The 17,209-nt window shown below is 43.4% G+C and overlaps 1 protein-coding gene across 2 annotated transcripts in view; it reads left to right on the top strand.

Annotated features, from left to right (window-relative positions):
- Positions 1-17,209, top strand: part of marchf5 (membrane-associated ring finger (C3HC4) 5) — a 56,484-nt gene that overhangs the window by 20,606 nt on the left and 18,669 nt on the right. For both annotated transcript variants that reach the window (XM_029640905.2, XM_029640906.2), the window contains exon 2: positions 6,538-6,740. In XM_029640905.2, the coding sequence (XP_029496765.1) occupies positions 6,538-6,740 (203 nt within the window). The remainder of the gene's footprint in view (positions 1-6,537; positions 6,741-17,209) is intronic.

Genomic DNA, 17,209 nt, shown 5'->3' on the forward strand with positions numbered 1-17,209 from the left:
GTAAATGTCATATGGGCGGATTGGAAATAGGCCTCAACACTCCTCTTACTATCAAATCACCTAGCAACAGGGGCATGGTGATTGAACATGAACAAGAGCTAACCATCAATGGAACTGTAGTTAGTGACTTGGTTTTAGTCATAGGTATCCTGCTGTTTTTCCATTAGCTTCATTGTTTGGCAAAAATTGGCCATTAGGTGTACTTTTTTAACATTTTATCTGACATTCAGTACCTTTGGTTTCGGGTTTCCGTTAACCGGCAGTTGCCGGCTTTTGGCCAAAAATGTATAAATGAAAAGCCCACAAACAAAACTGTTGCCAGCAAAAACGACCGGGAGAAAAAACGTCCCCTTGCCAAATAATGCTTTTTATTAATTGATGGAAATACCAGTCAATGGAAACACATTTGACCGTCATGCTTATCGGTCTGTGGGTTCATTCATTTTATAAATGTATCCATCACAACTATCATACACGTACAGCATCTAGAGCTTATTTTGTGTAGGATTTGTCATGGAGCTCTTCATGCTGGTTGCTGCTGGAGTAAACCATGCTTTTATAGGCCCTTTCTTTGCACAACAATTCTAAATGCAAAAGTGTGTTAAACAGGTTTGGTGCATGGTTAAAAAGAGCTAGGCCTATTTGTATTTATCAACTGGTAATACAAGTGCAGGTAACAGGCTATTAGTGCGTCACCACCACTTTACAATGTGAGTTGGAGGCAGTATGCATTTTAATAACAGGCCTATTTAATTGTTTGAAACCTGAATATTTTCCTTTATATTATGAGGCTTGTCTTATCTTGCTTCGAAGTTGCCTATAGGCAAATCTGACAATGAAAGGCAATTATTTTATAAAGACTAAATATGATGTGCGTGAGTTTCAAGTTTGGGGAATCTTACAATTTATCGTACCATTTCTACCAATCTGCATGCCAGTTATGATTTTCATATGCAGATTTTTGTGGAACAGTTCCATTTCAAGAATAAAATGTTTGTTTATCAAAATCATTGTCACATGGTTGATCATAAAAATCTGAATTAAAATGGTACAAATGTCAAACATGAAATGCATGAGCACCAGCCTCTGCCATATGGACACCTTGATATACCGGCGGCTAAAGAAATGAGCGCATGGAACTCATAGCCTATAGGCCAATGCAGCAGTAGGCCTAACAGGCTGACCACACCGCTCACGTCACAGAATACATTTAGAAATCTATATTATTAAATTATTGCACCCACACTGCTCGCGAGCGCCAACGAGCGTCTGCGTTGCCAAGGGCTAAAATAGAAGTCCGTTCTATTTGTGACGCAGATCGCACTGCAAGTCCTGCCTCTCCCATCTCCTCACTGACTTTTAGAAGCATATGCCCACACACCATATCCTCATTGGTTATACGCACGTGGGTAACTGAAAGACGAACGAGGTCAATGGCGGAAATTCACCTAATTTATGAAAGTTGCCAATCGCAATATAATGTCGAGAAGAAAAAGCCTAGAAGGAGGAGAGATGACTAGAAACGATTCGGTTGACGGTTGTACGTGTGGATTAATTATCGGAGTAGAGGACCTTGTGCATTTCAGGTAAAATAACAACTCAATGTTTATATCCCAGGACAAGTTAGCTAGCAACAGCAAGCTAGCTAAATAGGACAAATTAGCTAGCAAGTGCAAGCTAGCTAGCTAAATTGTCATAAATGTTTAATGCTTTTCAACCTGTCCCCAAATTAATGTAATTGGTTCAGAGTATTTTGGTCTTTTAAGCTGCGTGTCGTGATTGCGTTTGGTGTGGGGGGACAAAATAAATCTATGCACGATGGTGCGCAGCCGGGGTTCCGTGTAAGTCAAAATACATAAAGCCGACAAATAAAAACAGTTGAAAATATGATATGTTCTTTCAGTTGCATACATCTCTCTACTCAACCTGTCTGCCTTCCTTTCTAGATGTATTGAGCTTCTCCTTTTATCAATTCCCTATTACATATGTTTACGAGGCCTACTGGTGGCATATGTAATGGGGAATTGATTCAAAAATGTTTTATCAAAGGGCCAACAAGTCACACAACGAAACAATGAATGCGCAAGAATTGGTGGGAGCCATTCTGGAGAGACTCGTCTATCTTCGCCACACACCCCTCCCTTTTCTTGTTTCAACATTTTAAATTATACTCAATACACATGATATTCACACATATTTTAGATGCTTTTCACTGACATCCACAACTAAATAATCAGCTAGGCCTATTGACACGCGCTCTTCCCAAACGGCTGGCAACCCGAATAGGCATAGGCCTACAGCTTGTGATTTGAAACAATCCACGGCAAAAAAATAAAAATAAGCTAATGATCCTCGACTCCTTTGTGGCTAAGTCATGCTTTCTACTGTATAGACAGGAGTAATTAAATAATTTGGGAAATTTATTTCAATTTACTTCCCTAGACGGTCGGACGCGCCGCCGATGAAAGACTTCCTCATATGCAATTTCTCTCCTGTTCTATACATTTTCATATACATTTTTTTGTTGTTGTCCAGAAGCCAAAGGCACAATCCTAGTCATATGGTTCTGGTAAATTTCTCAAATGGCTGGGGAATTTAAATCTTCCCGGTCACGTTGCCCAGCACCATGTTTTCGGAAACCTTGCTTTGGCTGTATAGTCCTAGACCTGATTATGACGTCCTTTGTAGATGGCTGAGCATCAGTGGGAATAATAGCTTGGTTTTGGATTGGTCTGCATTATTCAGACCTAACTACACCACACACATTAATACATGCAGTAATGAAACACATCTCTCCTACGCAACTGATTTTAATGATGTAAAGGCAAGATGATGAGCTTTTTCTTGACTTATGCCGACAAGGTCGAGGTGTTTTGATATCTAATCTCTCCCCAGATGTTTCACTGAAACTGATGTTACTTTAATTATTCCTCGTCTACGCTCATTGCTGCAAACCAAACCAATTATTCATGCGGTAAAGTGCATCGCCCATGCAGGAAGCATGATTAACTTGAGTTTATTCAGTGTAAAATGCTTGCAGGTCAAGTGTTTACCTGAATGACTTCATTCAAAGGGAATAGAGGCTCAAGTTAGTATTTTTTGAGTCCCCTGGTAAGTGTAGGGTTGGACCATTACTCCCTATGCAAAGGGAGTGTCATGAGGAGGGTCTTTGTGTGGGAGGACAGAATAGGAAGAAGGGAGGATGGAATAAATGAGTTTTGGAAGAGGCTCACAGGTTGATCAATGGCCTGTTATGTCCTAATACCTGGCTGGGCTGAGAGCAAGGAGTAATTCTATTCAATTATGGCTTGGCTCTGGATCAGAACACCACATCTGTCTGAATGTCGGAGATGGAGATGGAGGGAGATGATGATGCTCAGTCACCCTCTCTGCTCCGCTGATAAGAACACAGTTGTTTAGAGTATTGTTCAACTAGAGTGGTTCCCAAACTTGATTTAGTCCCGTACCCCTTCAAACATTCAACCTCCAGCTGCATACCCCCTCTAGCACCAGGGTCAGTGCACTCTCAAATGTTGTTTTTCTGCCATCATTGAAAGCCTGCCACACACACACTATACGATACATTTATTAAACATAAGAATGAGTGTGAGTTTTTGTCACAACCCGGCTCCTGGGAAGTGACAAAAAGCTTTTATAGGACCAGGGCACAAATAATAATATAATAATCAATAATTTTTCTCTTTTATTTAACCATCTTAAATATAAAACCTTATTTGTTCATCGAAAATTGTGAATAACTCACCACAGGTTCATGAGAAGGGTGTGCTTGAAAGGATGCACATAACTCTGCAATGTTGGGTTGTATTGGAGAGAGTCTCAGTCTTAAATCATTTTCCACACACAGTCTGTGCCTGTTTAGTTTTCTAGCTGGGCTAACAACAAATGTAGAATTACTGATGCTAGCATTGGATGTACTTGTTGAAGCAGAACAACTTGTGTTGTCGACAGGTGCAGGTGTAGTACTGCTGGTAGTAGCAGTACTACCAGTAGAGCTGGTATGTGTCTCTATAGATGCGGGCCTTACTCTTTTTTAACCATTCATCAATTTTCGAGCAAACATAATGAGCAGCAGCTACGTTTGGCTACATACGGACCGTTAGTGGAAATCCCGTGAGAGAGTAACGGTTAATGTGATTTGGATGTTAATTATTTGACTAGGCTACCTGTATTTGACATTGTTTTATTTTGCTGAATAGTAGATGGTTTCATTTTATTTTTGGCAGTGAAACTAGGCTACTCAGGCGAGGAAATAAACCTCACCCAAATGTATAGCCCTGTTGGAAAATATAAATGGACTCTTTGAAAATTTCGATTTATTAAAAATATATATATATGTATTTATTTATAAAATGTGAATCACATTTTTATTTGGCGTACCCCAGTTTGTGAATACCTGATCTACTACATACTAAGGCAGAAGGCCTCTGGCATATATGTGGAATGTCTTACCAAGGAGCACACACTGTATCAAGCATGGAGATAAACTAGTAGGCTACAGAAGACAGACCAGTTTGTTATCCATTCTCTATAACCATCAACCGGGCTTATCTCAGTGCTACTATTCATCATATTTATCCTTCCTGCATTGATCAAAATCATCATTATGGCCATTGTTTTCCATTAGTATTTGCCAGTGGCATGTTTGAGAAGGACTTTCAGGTAGACTCTCTTGCCTGTGCATATGGTCCTAGACATTTTTTTTCTTCACCTTTATTTAACCAGGTAGGCTAGTTGAGAACAAGTTCTCATTTACAACTGCAAGCTGGCCAAGATAAAGCATAGCAGTGTGAACAGACAACACAGAGTTACACATGGAGTAAACAATAAACAAGTCAATAACACAGTAAAGAGAAGAAAAGAGTCTATATAGATTGTGTGCAAAAGGTATGCGGAGGTAGGCGAATAATTACAATTTAGCAGATTAACACTGGAGTGATAAATGATCAGATGGTCATGTACAGGGAGAGATATGGGTGTGCAAAAGAGCAGAAGAGTAAATAAATAAAAACAGTATGGGGATGAGGTAGGTAAATTGGGTGGGCTATTTACCGATGGACTATGTACAGCTGCAGCGATCGGTTAGCTGCTCAGATAGCAGATGTTTAAAGTTGATGAGGGAGATAAAAGTCTCCAACTTCAGCGATTTTTGCAATTCGTTCCAGTCACAGGCAGCAGAGAACTGGAAGGAAAGGCCAAATGAGGTTTTGGCTTTAGGGATTATCAGTGAGATACACCAGCTGGAGCGCGTGCTATGGGTGGGTGTTGCCATCGTGACCAGTGAACTGAGATAAGGCGGAGCTTTACCTAGCATGGACTTGTAGATGACCTGGAGCCAGTGGGTCTGGCGACGAATATGTAGCGAGGGCCAGCCGACTAGAGCATACAGGTCGCAGTGGTATAAGGTGCTGTGTCCACATGGCAGGAAAATGTAGGCCCTATTGATTTAGTAGGCTGCCTACGCTTTGATGCTGCTGGCATACACCGCTTTTCAGTTAATTTTCCTCACTGAGCAGATTCTTTGCGTTATTGATCTTGATTGAGTTGTGCACCGTCACTGTATTCCAGGACACATCTATTCAGTCAACTGTCAGAGGATTCTTTGATCACTACACAACACCGTTGTCGGTTCTAAGGGCTAGGCCTGACCTAAGAAAATGTCCTCCAACCACCTTTATCCAAAATGTAACCCCAAGTATAAAAGCCTGTGCCAAGCCTTTGGCCTTCAGTGTATTAGAGGTGACTGTTCTGCTGACTGCCCACTTTCGGAGTGCTGTTCCCCTGAGGCCACGGGTTGAGATTGCATTTCAAGCGTTCTTCTCTTGGCCCGGTGCTTTGGACAGCACACTCCCTCAGATGTAGGGTGATTTCAGTTTGATCCAGATCAGACTTCTTCAGCTGCAGTATGTGTAACAGTGTACACACACACACACACACACACACACACACACACACACTCCTATGACCTTCACAGAATGATTGTATGACTCAATAGTTTGGGATTTTGTAGGCTTTTACCTTATTTCTTTTTAAGCCTGCATTCCATGGTGAACGCAAGGTCTCATGTAGTCTCTTGTCTTGGGTACCTGTTTGTTCTGTCTTCCTGTTCCAGAGGAGCACTCTCTCTCTCCCCACCTGTCAATCAGTGCCCAGGGGGCAGGGCTTCAGTTGTGTTTCCTCGTACCAGAGGTGAGGGTGTTTTATTGCCATGGAAGGCCTACATTTGAAGAACTGCCCTGGCTCTGGTCAAGTTTGCTTTGCCCTTAAACGTGCTGTTAATCAGCCAGTGTGTTCGTAGCTCTGAGGTTTACAGGGTGGAAGGTCACATAATCTAAATGAATGCAAACCTTGCCCCTGACACACAACCATTTGTCAAATGCACTGAGAATACTTCATTTACTGGTATACAGACATTGATACAAAAACAGCCCCAGTGTTTCAGTGTGTGTGTGAGACCTCTGCCTGTGTGTGTTTTACGTGCCTGTGTAACAACCTCTCTCCTGTGTTTGTTTGTTTCAGGAGCTGCTGGGTATGCTTCGCCACGGATGAGGATGACCGCACGGCGGAGTGGGTGCGTCCGTGTCGCTGCCGAGGCTCCACCAAGTGGGTGCACCAGGCGTGTCTGCAGCGCTGGGTGGACGAGAAGCAGAGGGGCAACAGCACTGCCCGCGTGTCCTGTCCGCAGTGCAACGCCGAGTACCTCATCGTCTTCCCCAAGCTGGGTATGATATGACAGGGCTGAGGTGGGGGCCTGGGGGATATGGGCCGGACTGGAGTTTCTTGGAGATAGTTAAAGTGATGGGAGTTTTCCTGGAATATTAGCTAGGAGGTATTTAGCACTACAGTGCTGGATGTTGTTCCTGAATTTATGATGTCACGGTGTTTCTAGGCTACATCATCGAATTGGTGTCACACTGTCCAAGCTAATGTCTTCCCTGATTTTCACCTGTATGCTTATCACACATCAGGAGTAAGGAGTAGAGAGATTAACATGCATGAACTGCTTATGTGATGTGTTATGATTTCAGTCAGTTATGATTCAGGCCCATGTCATTTGAGTGTTTTGTAATTCTGTTCCAGCTTACCTTCTATATTGAGACAGCTTTGCTGCGTGTGTCAGCACAGTCACATAATAACAGCCGAATCATGGCCGAATCTGAAGTACAGTAGTCTTTCACTTTACTTAATAACGGATGCAGCACAGGGGCAGTGAGTCAGTGCTGTGAATTAGGAGGGGGACCTGAGAGCTCTAAAAAGCACTCAGCCTGTCTCAACTCACTGCATGTTTATTTACTCCCAAAGCCAGGGTAGGTTATGTGTGGCGAGTCTGGTAAATATACAGTTTGAGGGAGAAGTTACACGAGGAATAGGAGTGGGCAGGACACCCGCCAGATGCTCATTACCAGACCTGGGTTCAAATGGTATGAGACATATTTCTAATAGTTTGCTTTAGCCTGCCTGGTGTGACAAATGTGTGGGCTTTGGACTTGTTATTATTGTGTTAATTCTATTGGTTCCATTGCACCAGGCAAAGCTCAGTCAAGCCCAGAAAATCATTTCAAATGCATTTCAAATCATATTTGAACCCAGGTCTGCTATCGGCTCATTACCGGCCAGTTTCAGCCTCACTGGCAATTTGGAGAGGGGGTGAAGAGAGGAGCGGTTCCCACTAATTAACCTCTGCACGTCAGAGTGACGAGGCACTGATTATTCCCAAACACTGGCACTTAGTCATCAAGTTAACACGGCCAACCCTCTCCAAAAAGTGTTGCGTTGCAACTGTCACTTTCCTTAAGCGGTTGTTCCTCAGCTCAGCATTCGTTCGTTCAGCGATGACAGACCTTTCAGCTCCCGTCAGTCACCGTGAGGGAGGAAACTTTTATGTAAGCAGAAACCCTGGAAACTGCTTTGGGGAATAACACTTGTTGTATATTTTCTAGCATATGGGGAAGCTATTAAATCACTCTGCCTAGACGTCTAATTAGTATGTAGTTGGCACTTTGAGCTACTGCGGCTACCAGAACAAGTGGGTCATTAACCATTAAATGTTGACTAAATAGTGACCACATTGAGACTAGGTGCAAACTGAGAAGTAAGGCCTGGACATAATACAATGTATGCGGGCGGGTGGGCAAGCTCTGCTGGTAAGCAGGGCCACGTTGTATTTTTAGATGCAGGCCTGGCAGTGCTGTCAGTCACCTCTGTGTGACTATAAGCAGCAGGCTCAGCTAAACCAGCTGGACTGGAGCATGGAGACGAGGGAACTTTATTCTACCTCGTCTCTGGAGCATTCAGGTAATTGGGAACACTGGGATACAGGTCCTAGTCGTATATGGCAAGTACGGTATACCACTAGTGATGTCGTTGATAAAGTCATGGCACATGACAAACGGGGTGGGAAATGAACATTTTGGTCCACCAGCCACTGTGGCAGGTAGATAATAAAAATAAAAATCAGGGTCCGTTGTTTTTGGCCGGCGTCTTCACCAGATGAGCCACCCATGAAATGTGGCCTCAATGTTTATTATCATGTTCATCAGTTCCCCTACACACACATCCTCCACAAGTTTGTTTGTGTTCCTTTTTCTTTTGAGTACCCTGGTGGTTTGGTCTGGCAGTAACAAAGTGATAGATGAGATCATGAGGCAGTGTTTTATTTGGACGGGTCCTCCTAAATGTGCCCTAATCTATTGAAAGCTAACGTCCCTTGGCGAATCGTGTAGTAGGCTTAGTCCTCGATCACTCATTGTTTGAGTCGTGGACACCAGCACACAGGGGCTTATGTTACCTTTGATTTAACAGTGAATGAAAAACCTCCGAAAGCCTTCTGAGACTTTTCCGACACACAGAGAGAGTGGGAGCTGATGCGTGGGAAGTCCTGTGTACCCATACTAATGATAACTTCCTGCAGGAGGCACACAGATGGGCATTCTTATTTACGCTATCTCCTTAGGCCCAAACTAATCTACTGGTCGTCACCCAGGTGTTAGGAGGAGAGAGGGATGAGGGAGGGGAAGAGACATCCTCTGGTGTCTGGAGAAACAGACTGATGTAGACATCCACGGGGTAAAAGATGAGGTAAGGGAGGGATGGTTAGGAGATGGGTAAGGATGAGAGGGATGGAGAGAAAAGGCTCTGTGATGTGGCAGACATTGAAGTGCACTAGTCTCTGCTCCTCTGAGCAAGCTTTCTTTGCCTCCCCCTATGTACAGACAGAGGTGTATAGTGATTGCGAGGGATGAAGGGAGGGAGAGAGGAAATTAGGCCACGGCATGACGAGAGCAGCTCATCAACCAGCGGCAGAGAGGAGACCGGGGCTGCCTGCCACTGCTGCTGATATATCAAACTCAGGCCCCAAAAATAGCTGACTGCTCGGACAGCACCAGAGCACCCGACAAATCAGCAGCACACTGATGCTGCCAGCCTTCCAACTGGATCAGCAATCTTCCCGGTGACTCCCCGTTCTCCTCTAATACCCTGCCTGCTCTGGGGACTGGAAACGGACTGAACTGACGCTTCCCTATGACATTTATCTAATTTCACCGCACCATCATTATACTTCTGCAGCCAAATTATGACGTCCTTAGATTCCAGAGGTTGTGATGTGTCACGCTGTGTCTGACGTGTGATTTTTCTAGCTGAACTCAACACATTATTCTGCTCAGGCAGCCAGGCAGACTGAACGACCAAAGGATAGTGCGGTGGTAGTATTGCATCAGTGGGTCTCTCAGGGGTTGTCAGTAGTGTTTTAAAGGGCGACTGCACTTTCATCAAGAGCTCATGCTAGAAGCCATGACTGAAGGCAAATTAGATTTGTCTTGGGCGTGGTTTGATGTGGGTGTTTCTTGAATGTGTCAGCCATTCAATCACAACAAACAAGTGCTTATAGATGTCTTTCCTAGGAGTCAGTTGGTTTGGCGACAAATATGAAGCGAGGGCCAGCCAACGAGAGCATACAGGTCGCAGTGGTGGGTAGTGTATGGGGCTTTGGTGACAAAACAGATAGACTACATCCAATTTGCTGAGTAGAGTGTTGGAGGCTATTTTGTAAATGACATCGCCAAAGTCCAGGATCGGTAGGGTAGTCAGTTTTACTAGGGTATGTTTTAGAGGTCGACCGATTAATTGGGGCCAATTTCATAACAATCGGAAATCGGTATATTTGGGCGCCGATTTGCCGATTTAAAAAAATATATATATATATTTTTTATACCTTTATTTAACTAGGCAAGTCAGGTAAGGTGGGTTAACTGCCTTGTTCAGGGGCAGAACGACAGATTTTCACCTTGTCAGCTCGGGGATCCAATCTTGCAACCTTACAGTTAATGAGTCCAACGCAATAACGACCTGCCTCTCTCTCGTTGCACTCCACAAGGAGACTGTCTGTTACGCGAATGCAGTAAGACAAGGTAAATTGCTAGCTAGCATTAAACTTATCTTATAAAAAACAATCGATCATAATCACTAGTTAACTACACATGGTTGATGATATTATATCTAGTGTCCTGCGTTGCATATAATCTGACTGAGCATACAAGCATCTGACTGAGCGGTGGTAGGCAGAAGCAGGTGCGTAAACATGAATTCAAACAGCACTTTCGTGCGTTTTGCCAGCAGCTCTTCATTGTGCGTCAAGCATTGCGCTGTTTATGACTTCAAGCCTATCAACTCCCGAGATGAGGCTGGTGTAACCGAAGTAAAATGGCTAGCTAGTTAGCGCGCGCTAACTAGAGGGACGGAAGCTGTACTGTTACACTGGCAATACTAAAGTGCCTATAAGAACATCCAATAGTCAAAGGTTAATGAAATACAAAGTTGATTTGTCAGAGGACAAACCATTCACAGAGAAACTGATATCTTTCCGACAGATAAGCTCTAAACCAGGCCAGAACTTGTCCGTGTAGACCAATTTGGGTTTCCAATCCCTCCAAAAGAATGTGGTGATCGATGGTATCAAACGCAGCACAGGTCTAGGAGCACGAGGACAGATGCATAGCCTCGGTCTGACGCCATTAAAAGGTCATTTACCACCTTCACAAGTGCAGTCTCAGTGCTATGATTGGGTCTAAAACCAGACCGAAGCACTTTGTATACATTGTTTGTCTTCAGGAAGGCAGTGAGTTGCTTCACAACAGATTTTTCTAAACATTTTGAAATGAATGGGAGATTGGATATAGGCTGATAGTTTTTAAAATATTTTCTGGGTCAAGGTTTGGCTTTTTCAAGAGGCTTTATTACTGCCACTTTTAGTGAGTTTGGTACACATCCGGTGGATAGAGAGCCGTGTATTATTTTCGAGATAGGAGGGCCAAGCACAGGTAGCAGCTCTTTCAGCAGTTTAGTTGGAATCGGGTCCAGTATGCAGCTTGAAGGTTTTAGAGTCCATGATTATTTTCATCATTGTGTCAAGAGATATAGTACTTGAGTGTCTCTCTTGATCCTATGTTCTGGCAGAGTTGTGCAGACTCAGGACAACTGAGCTTTTGAGGAATACGCAGATTTTAAGAGGAGTCCGTAATTTGCTTTCTAATGATCATAATCTTTTCCTCAAAGAAGTTCATGAATTTATTACTGCTGAAGTGAAAGCCATACTCTCTTGGGGAATGCTGCTTTTTAGTTAGCTTTGTGACAGTATCAAAAAGAAATGTCGGATTGTTCTTATTTTCCTCAATTAAGTTGGAAAAATAGGATGATCGAGCAGCAGTGAGGGCTCTTCGATACTGCACGGTACTGTCTTTCCAAGCTAGTTGGAAGACTTACAGTTTGGTGTGGCGCCATTTCCGTTCCAATTATCTGGAAGCTTGCTTCAGAGCTCGGGTATTTTCTATATACCAGGGAGCTAGTTTCTTATGACAAATGTTTTTAGGAGTGCAACTGCATCTAGGGTATTGTGCAAGGTTAATTTGAGTTCCTCAGTTAGGTGGTTAACCTCTCTGGGATATGTGGGAAGCTAGCGTCCCACCTGGCCAAAAGCCAGGGAAAATACAGAGCGCCAAATTCAAATAAATTACTATAAAAATCTAACTTTCATTAAATCACACATGCAAGATAGCAAATTAAAGCTACACTTGTTGTGAATCCAGCCAACATGTCAGATTTCAAAATGGCTTTTCAGCTAAAGCAAACGATGCTATTATCTGAGGATAGCACCTCCATAAACAAAGAGAGAAACCATATTTCAACCCTGCAGGCGCGACACAAAACACAGAAATAAAAATATAATTCATGCCTTACCTTTGACGAGCTTCTTTTGTTGGCACTCCAATATGTCCCATAAACATCACAAATGGTCCCTTTGTTTGATTAATTCCGTCGATATTTATCCAAAATGTCCATTTATTTGGCTCTTTTGATCCAGAAAAACACCGGTTCCAACTTGCTCAACGTGACTACAAAATATCTCAAAAGTTACCTGTAAACTTTGCCAAAACATTTCAAACTACTTTTGTGTAATACAACTTTAAGTATTTTTTATCGTAAATATTAGATAAAATTGAAGACTGGATGATCTGTGTTCAATACAGGAAGAAAACCTATATCTAACAGTACACTTCAAGTGACCCTCGTTCAAGATGGCCGTACTTCTTCATTACACAAAGGAATAACCTCAACCAATTTCTAAAGACTGTTGACATCCAGTGGAAGCGATAGGAACTGCAATAAGGTCCTTTAGAAATCTGGATTTCCATTGAAAAGAGTGACCTCAACAACAAAAAATCTGAATGTTTGTCCTTGGGGTTTCGCCTGCTAAATAAGTTCTGTTATACTCACAGACATGATTCAAACAGTTTTAGAAACGTCAGAGTGATTTATATCTAATACTATGCATATCTTATCTTCTGGGGATAAGTAGCAGGCAGTTGAATTTGGGCATGCATTTCATCCAGAAGTGAAAATACTGCCCCGTCACCAAGAAATTAACTGATTTTTGTCCTCTGACTTCCTTGGGTAGGCAGAGGGAGTCTGGAAGGGTGTCAAGGAATCTTTGTCTGAGAATTTATAGCACGACTTTTGATGCTCCTTGGTTGGGGTCTGAGCAGATTATTTGTTGTGATTGCAAATTTAATAAAATGGTGGTCCGATAGTCCAGGATTATGAGGAAAAACATTAAGATCCACAACATTTATTCCATGGGACAAAACTAGGTCCAGAGTATGACTGTGACAGTGAGTAGGTCCAGAGACATGTTGGACAAAACCCACTGAGTCGATGATGGCTCCGAAAGCCTTTTGGAGTGGGTCTGTGGACTTTTCCATGTGAATATTAAAATCAACAAATATTAGAATATTATCTGCTATGACTACAAAGTCTGATAGGAATTCAGGGAACTCTGTGAGGAAGGCTGTATATGGCCCAGGAGGCCTGTAAACAGTAGCTATGACAGAACCCTGCAGGCTATCTCTGCAGTAGATTGCAACTCCACCCCCTTTGGCAGTTCTATCTTGTCGGAAAATGTTGAAGTTGGGGATGGACATTTGGAGTGGAGGTAAACCTAGGCATTGAGTGACAATGAGAGCGGTTGCGTCTCTGGAGGCACCATTTAAGCCAGGTGAGGTCTCCGCATGTGTGGAGGGTGCGACAAAAGAGTTATCTAAGGCATTTAGGGCGGGGCTGGGGGCTCCAAAGTGAAATGGTACAATAGTATAATAATAATAACTAACCTTAACAGCAGTAGACAAGGCATATTGACATTAGGGAGAGGCATGAGTAGCCGAGTGATCATAGGGTCCAATGAGCAGCAAAAGGTGAGTCGGGGCTGGTCGGTAGTCGCTACTACGCTAGGCAAGCTGGAGACAAGGCGTTCAGAAAGCTAGCGGGCCGTGGCCAGCAGATGGATCTTTGGCGACGTTGCAACGGAAAAGCTTGTTGAAACCACCTCGGACGATTACGTCGGCAGACCAGTCGTGATGGATCGGCAGGGCTCCGTATCGACAAGAAAGGGTCCAGGCAAATTGGCAAATAGGTATTGTAGCCCAAGAATTAGCTGGTGGACCTCTTCGGCTAGCCAGGAGATGGGCCTAGCTCGAGGCTAGCTCATGGCTAACTGGTGCTTGCTTCGGGACGGAGACGTTAGCCAGGTGTAGCCACTCAGATTGCAGCTAGCTAGCTGTGATGATCCGGTGTAAAGGTCCAGAGCTTGCGGTAGGAATCTGGAGATGTGGTAGAGAAAAAGCAGTCCGATATGCTCTGGGTTGATATCGCGCTGTGCAGACCGTCAGGTATAGACCGAGTTAAGGCTGGCTGGTGTCCGAGTTAACGGTGAAGACCGCTAGCAGTGGCTAACTGACTTCTGGTGGGGGTTCCGGTTCTAAAGTATAAAAATAGCAGATCCGTACCACATTGGGTGAGGCGGGTTGCAGGAGAGTATATTCAGTCTGCGGATAGAAAGTGAGATTAAAATATATACTTAATATATTCAGAAAAAAACTAGGAAAACTATACACGGGACAAGACAAATCACATGTCCGACTGCTACGCCATTTTGGGATTAAGTGTGTTCTTGGGATTCATCTGTTTTTTTGGGCTTGATCACTGTGGCCTACAGACAGACACGAGACTAAATGGGGCGGCAGGGTAGCCTAGTGGTTAGAGTGTTGGACTAGTAACCAGAAGGTTGCAAGTTCAAACCCCCGAGCTGACAAGGTACAAATCTGTCGTTCTGCCCCTGAACAGGCAGTTCACTGTTCTAGGCCGTCATTGAAAATAAGAATTTGTTCTTAACTGACTTGCCTAGTTAAATAAAGGTAAAATAAATAAATTAAAAACAGATTCTGTGTTTAGATTTATATATCTGACTGGGCTGCTAAGAAGTAATCTTAGGAAGAAAATTAAAGTTGTCTACTTTCCCACAGTTGGCAATGGCTTTAAGATGTTTAACTGTCTTTAATCAGCCCTGGAAACTGCACACAAACATGGAGGACAGATTTAAATGTGTGTAATAAAGGCGGAGCTAGAATATGGGCGCTGGGTGGTGTTAATTAATTTGTACAATTATTTTATTTAACCTTTATTTAACTAGGCAAGTCAGTTAAGAACAAATTATTATTTACAATGCCGGCCTACCCCAGCCTAAACCTAATCCGGACGACGCTGGGCCAATTGTGGTCTGCCCTATGAGACTCCCAATCACAGCCGGTTGTGATACAGCCTGGAATCGAACCAGTGCCTTAGACCGCTGTGCCATTCGCGAGCCCTCCCGAGTGCTGACAGGCTGAACCCAGCTCATTTGTTAGCCTGACGGGCATTAGGCCTACTCATGTTCCTACTCTCAGGGCCGGGCCTCTGGTTGGTGCAGCATCACAATAGTGGATTTACACCGTGGTGTATGTGTTTGGATGTAGCTTACCACCCAGGTCATGTTTTTCCTCTGCTAGTTGTGAGCTGTAAGCTCTGATTTCTAGTAGGAGAGGAGAGTGCAGTTAGCTGTAGCACTGGTATGCTAAGCTAGCTAGTTTTACATCAGCAACTGATAATTTCGACCCATCCTATCATGCGGATTTGGCCGGTGGTGTAAAATGAATGATGGTGTGTCCTTGCTGGTCCTTCTGGGAGAGGTTAAACAAGTGGGTTGGAACAGTGTGCCAACCTGACTGCCCGCCAATTAAGAAGTGGGATGCAGTTCTCTCTCTCTCCCATCTCCCCTCTTTTAATAATCTTAATTATGGAATCTGCTGCCAAGCGCTGAAATGAATTGCTCAGCTTTCCGTTTTGCCAATAGACATTAAGTGTGACCCAGTTCCCTCTAGCCGGGGTTGGCGTAATGTTTAGGCATGGAGAAAGCGTAAGGGATTCCGACGCAGTCATCAAAATATGCCCAGATTAATGTGCTCAAGCGGGATCAATGTGGTTAGTAAACATAGGTGCACTAAGGCACAATCCTGGAAAGTGGCAGAACTGTCAGGAGGCAGGAAACCAATATATTCATAACTACTTTAGGAAATTAAAAGTTTTTGTTCCTCGTTTAGCCTTTGGTAGCTTTGAGGTGACAAACGTCACCCTTCCATTGTTTGTTCGGGTCTCTGTAGCCAGCTGAAAAGTCCACTGCAGTCCTATGACTGCCTTGCACGCCAAGTAGAGAGGGAGAAAGCCGCCATCTTCGACTGAAACACCAGTGTTCTTACATTTGAGACCTAATGTCATGCCTTTCTCCAAAAATAGCATTAGCACCATCACTACAGGCAATTCAGTGAAAATCATTGATGGAAATACCAGTCGATGGAAATACATTTGACTGTCGTGTGTGTGTATCGGTCTATAGGTTCATTTGCATAATTTAGTGGAAATAAAATTGGCGTGTGTGTATTTTAGTTAGTCGTAGCCTATTTATCCAGCATAGCTATCACACCTGCACAGCATATAGAGCCTATTTTGAGCAGGATTTCTGCTGCAGCTCCTCAGCTCATTACTGCTGGAGTGAAACGTGCTTTAATAAGCCCAGTCACTGTGCAACAATTCTAAATGCAATCGTGTATTAAAGGGCGACTGCACTTCCTGTTTTTCGTAAATGCTCATTAAGAAATGTTTGCGGCCATGATTGAAGGAAAATTTGAGTTATCTTGGGGGTGTGGTTTGATGTGGGTGCGTCTTTGCCATGCAATCACAACAAACAAGTGCAGTAGTGAGTACAGGGAGGTCAGTTAAGATAGCTTTTGCTATGGAGAGAATGGATTTTCAAGTTGGACTTCTCCCTTCCTGTCTCGCCATCAAGATGGTCAGCTAATTCAGTTTGGCTAAAGCCTGCGCTGACCTTGTGCTTATACAGCGGGCTATCCTATCTAGCTCTGTAAAATTGATGATGGCTAAAGCCAGGGTCTGGAATGTGTTTCATAGGACACTCGTTCTTCAACACCCTGCTACAGCAGTAGCTTGCAACTTAGTTTCAATGTTTCATCACATCATGTAAATGCATGTTACCGTGGAAATGGTATCGACTGCGAGTTGAATGCCCGGTCATGAGTCAGCTCAGCTGTCCTTCAACACAATATTCTATTCTAACTGGCTAGTTATGTCTCGCGTCATCTCTCCTTATGTCCGTTGTTACATCTTTCCCTCGGGACAAATCCCAGAACTACTAATATCGGCTAATGTACTTGTGGACATTGCAAAGAAATATAAATTAAGAAATATAAATATGAGTAGGAGAATTATCAGAGTCTGGAATATAAATGAACTATATATACAAAAGTATGTG

The sequence above is a fragment of the Oncorhynchus nerka genome, linkage group LG28 (genome assembly GCF_034236695.1).
Source record: "Oncorhynchus nerka isolate Pitt River linkage group LG28, Oner_Uvic_2.0, whole genome shotgun sequence".
Taxonomy (NCBI): Eukaryota; Metazoa; Chordata; class Actinopteri; order Salmoniformes; family Salmonidae; genus Oncorhynchus; species Oncorhynchus nerka.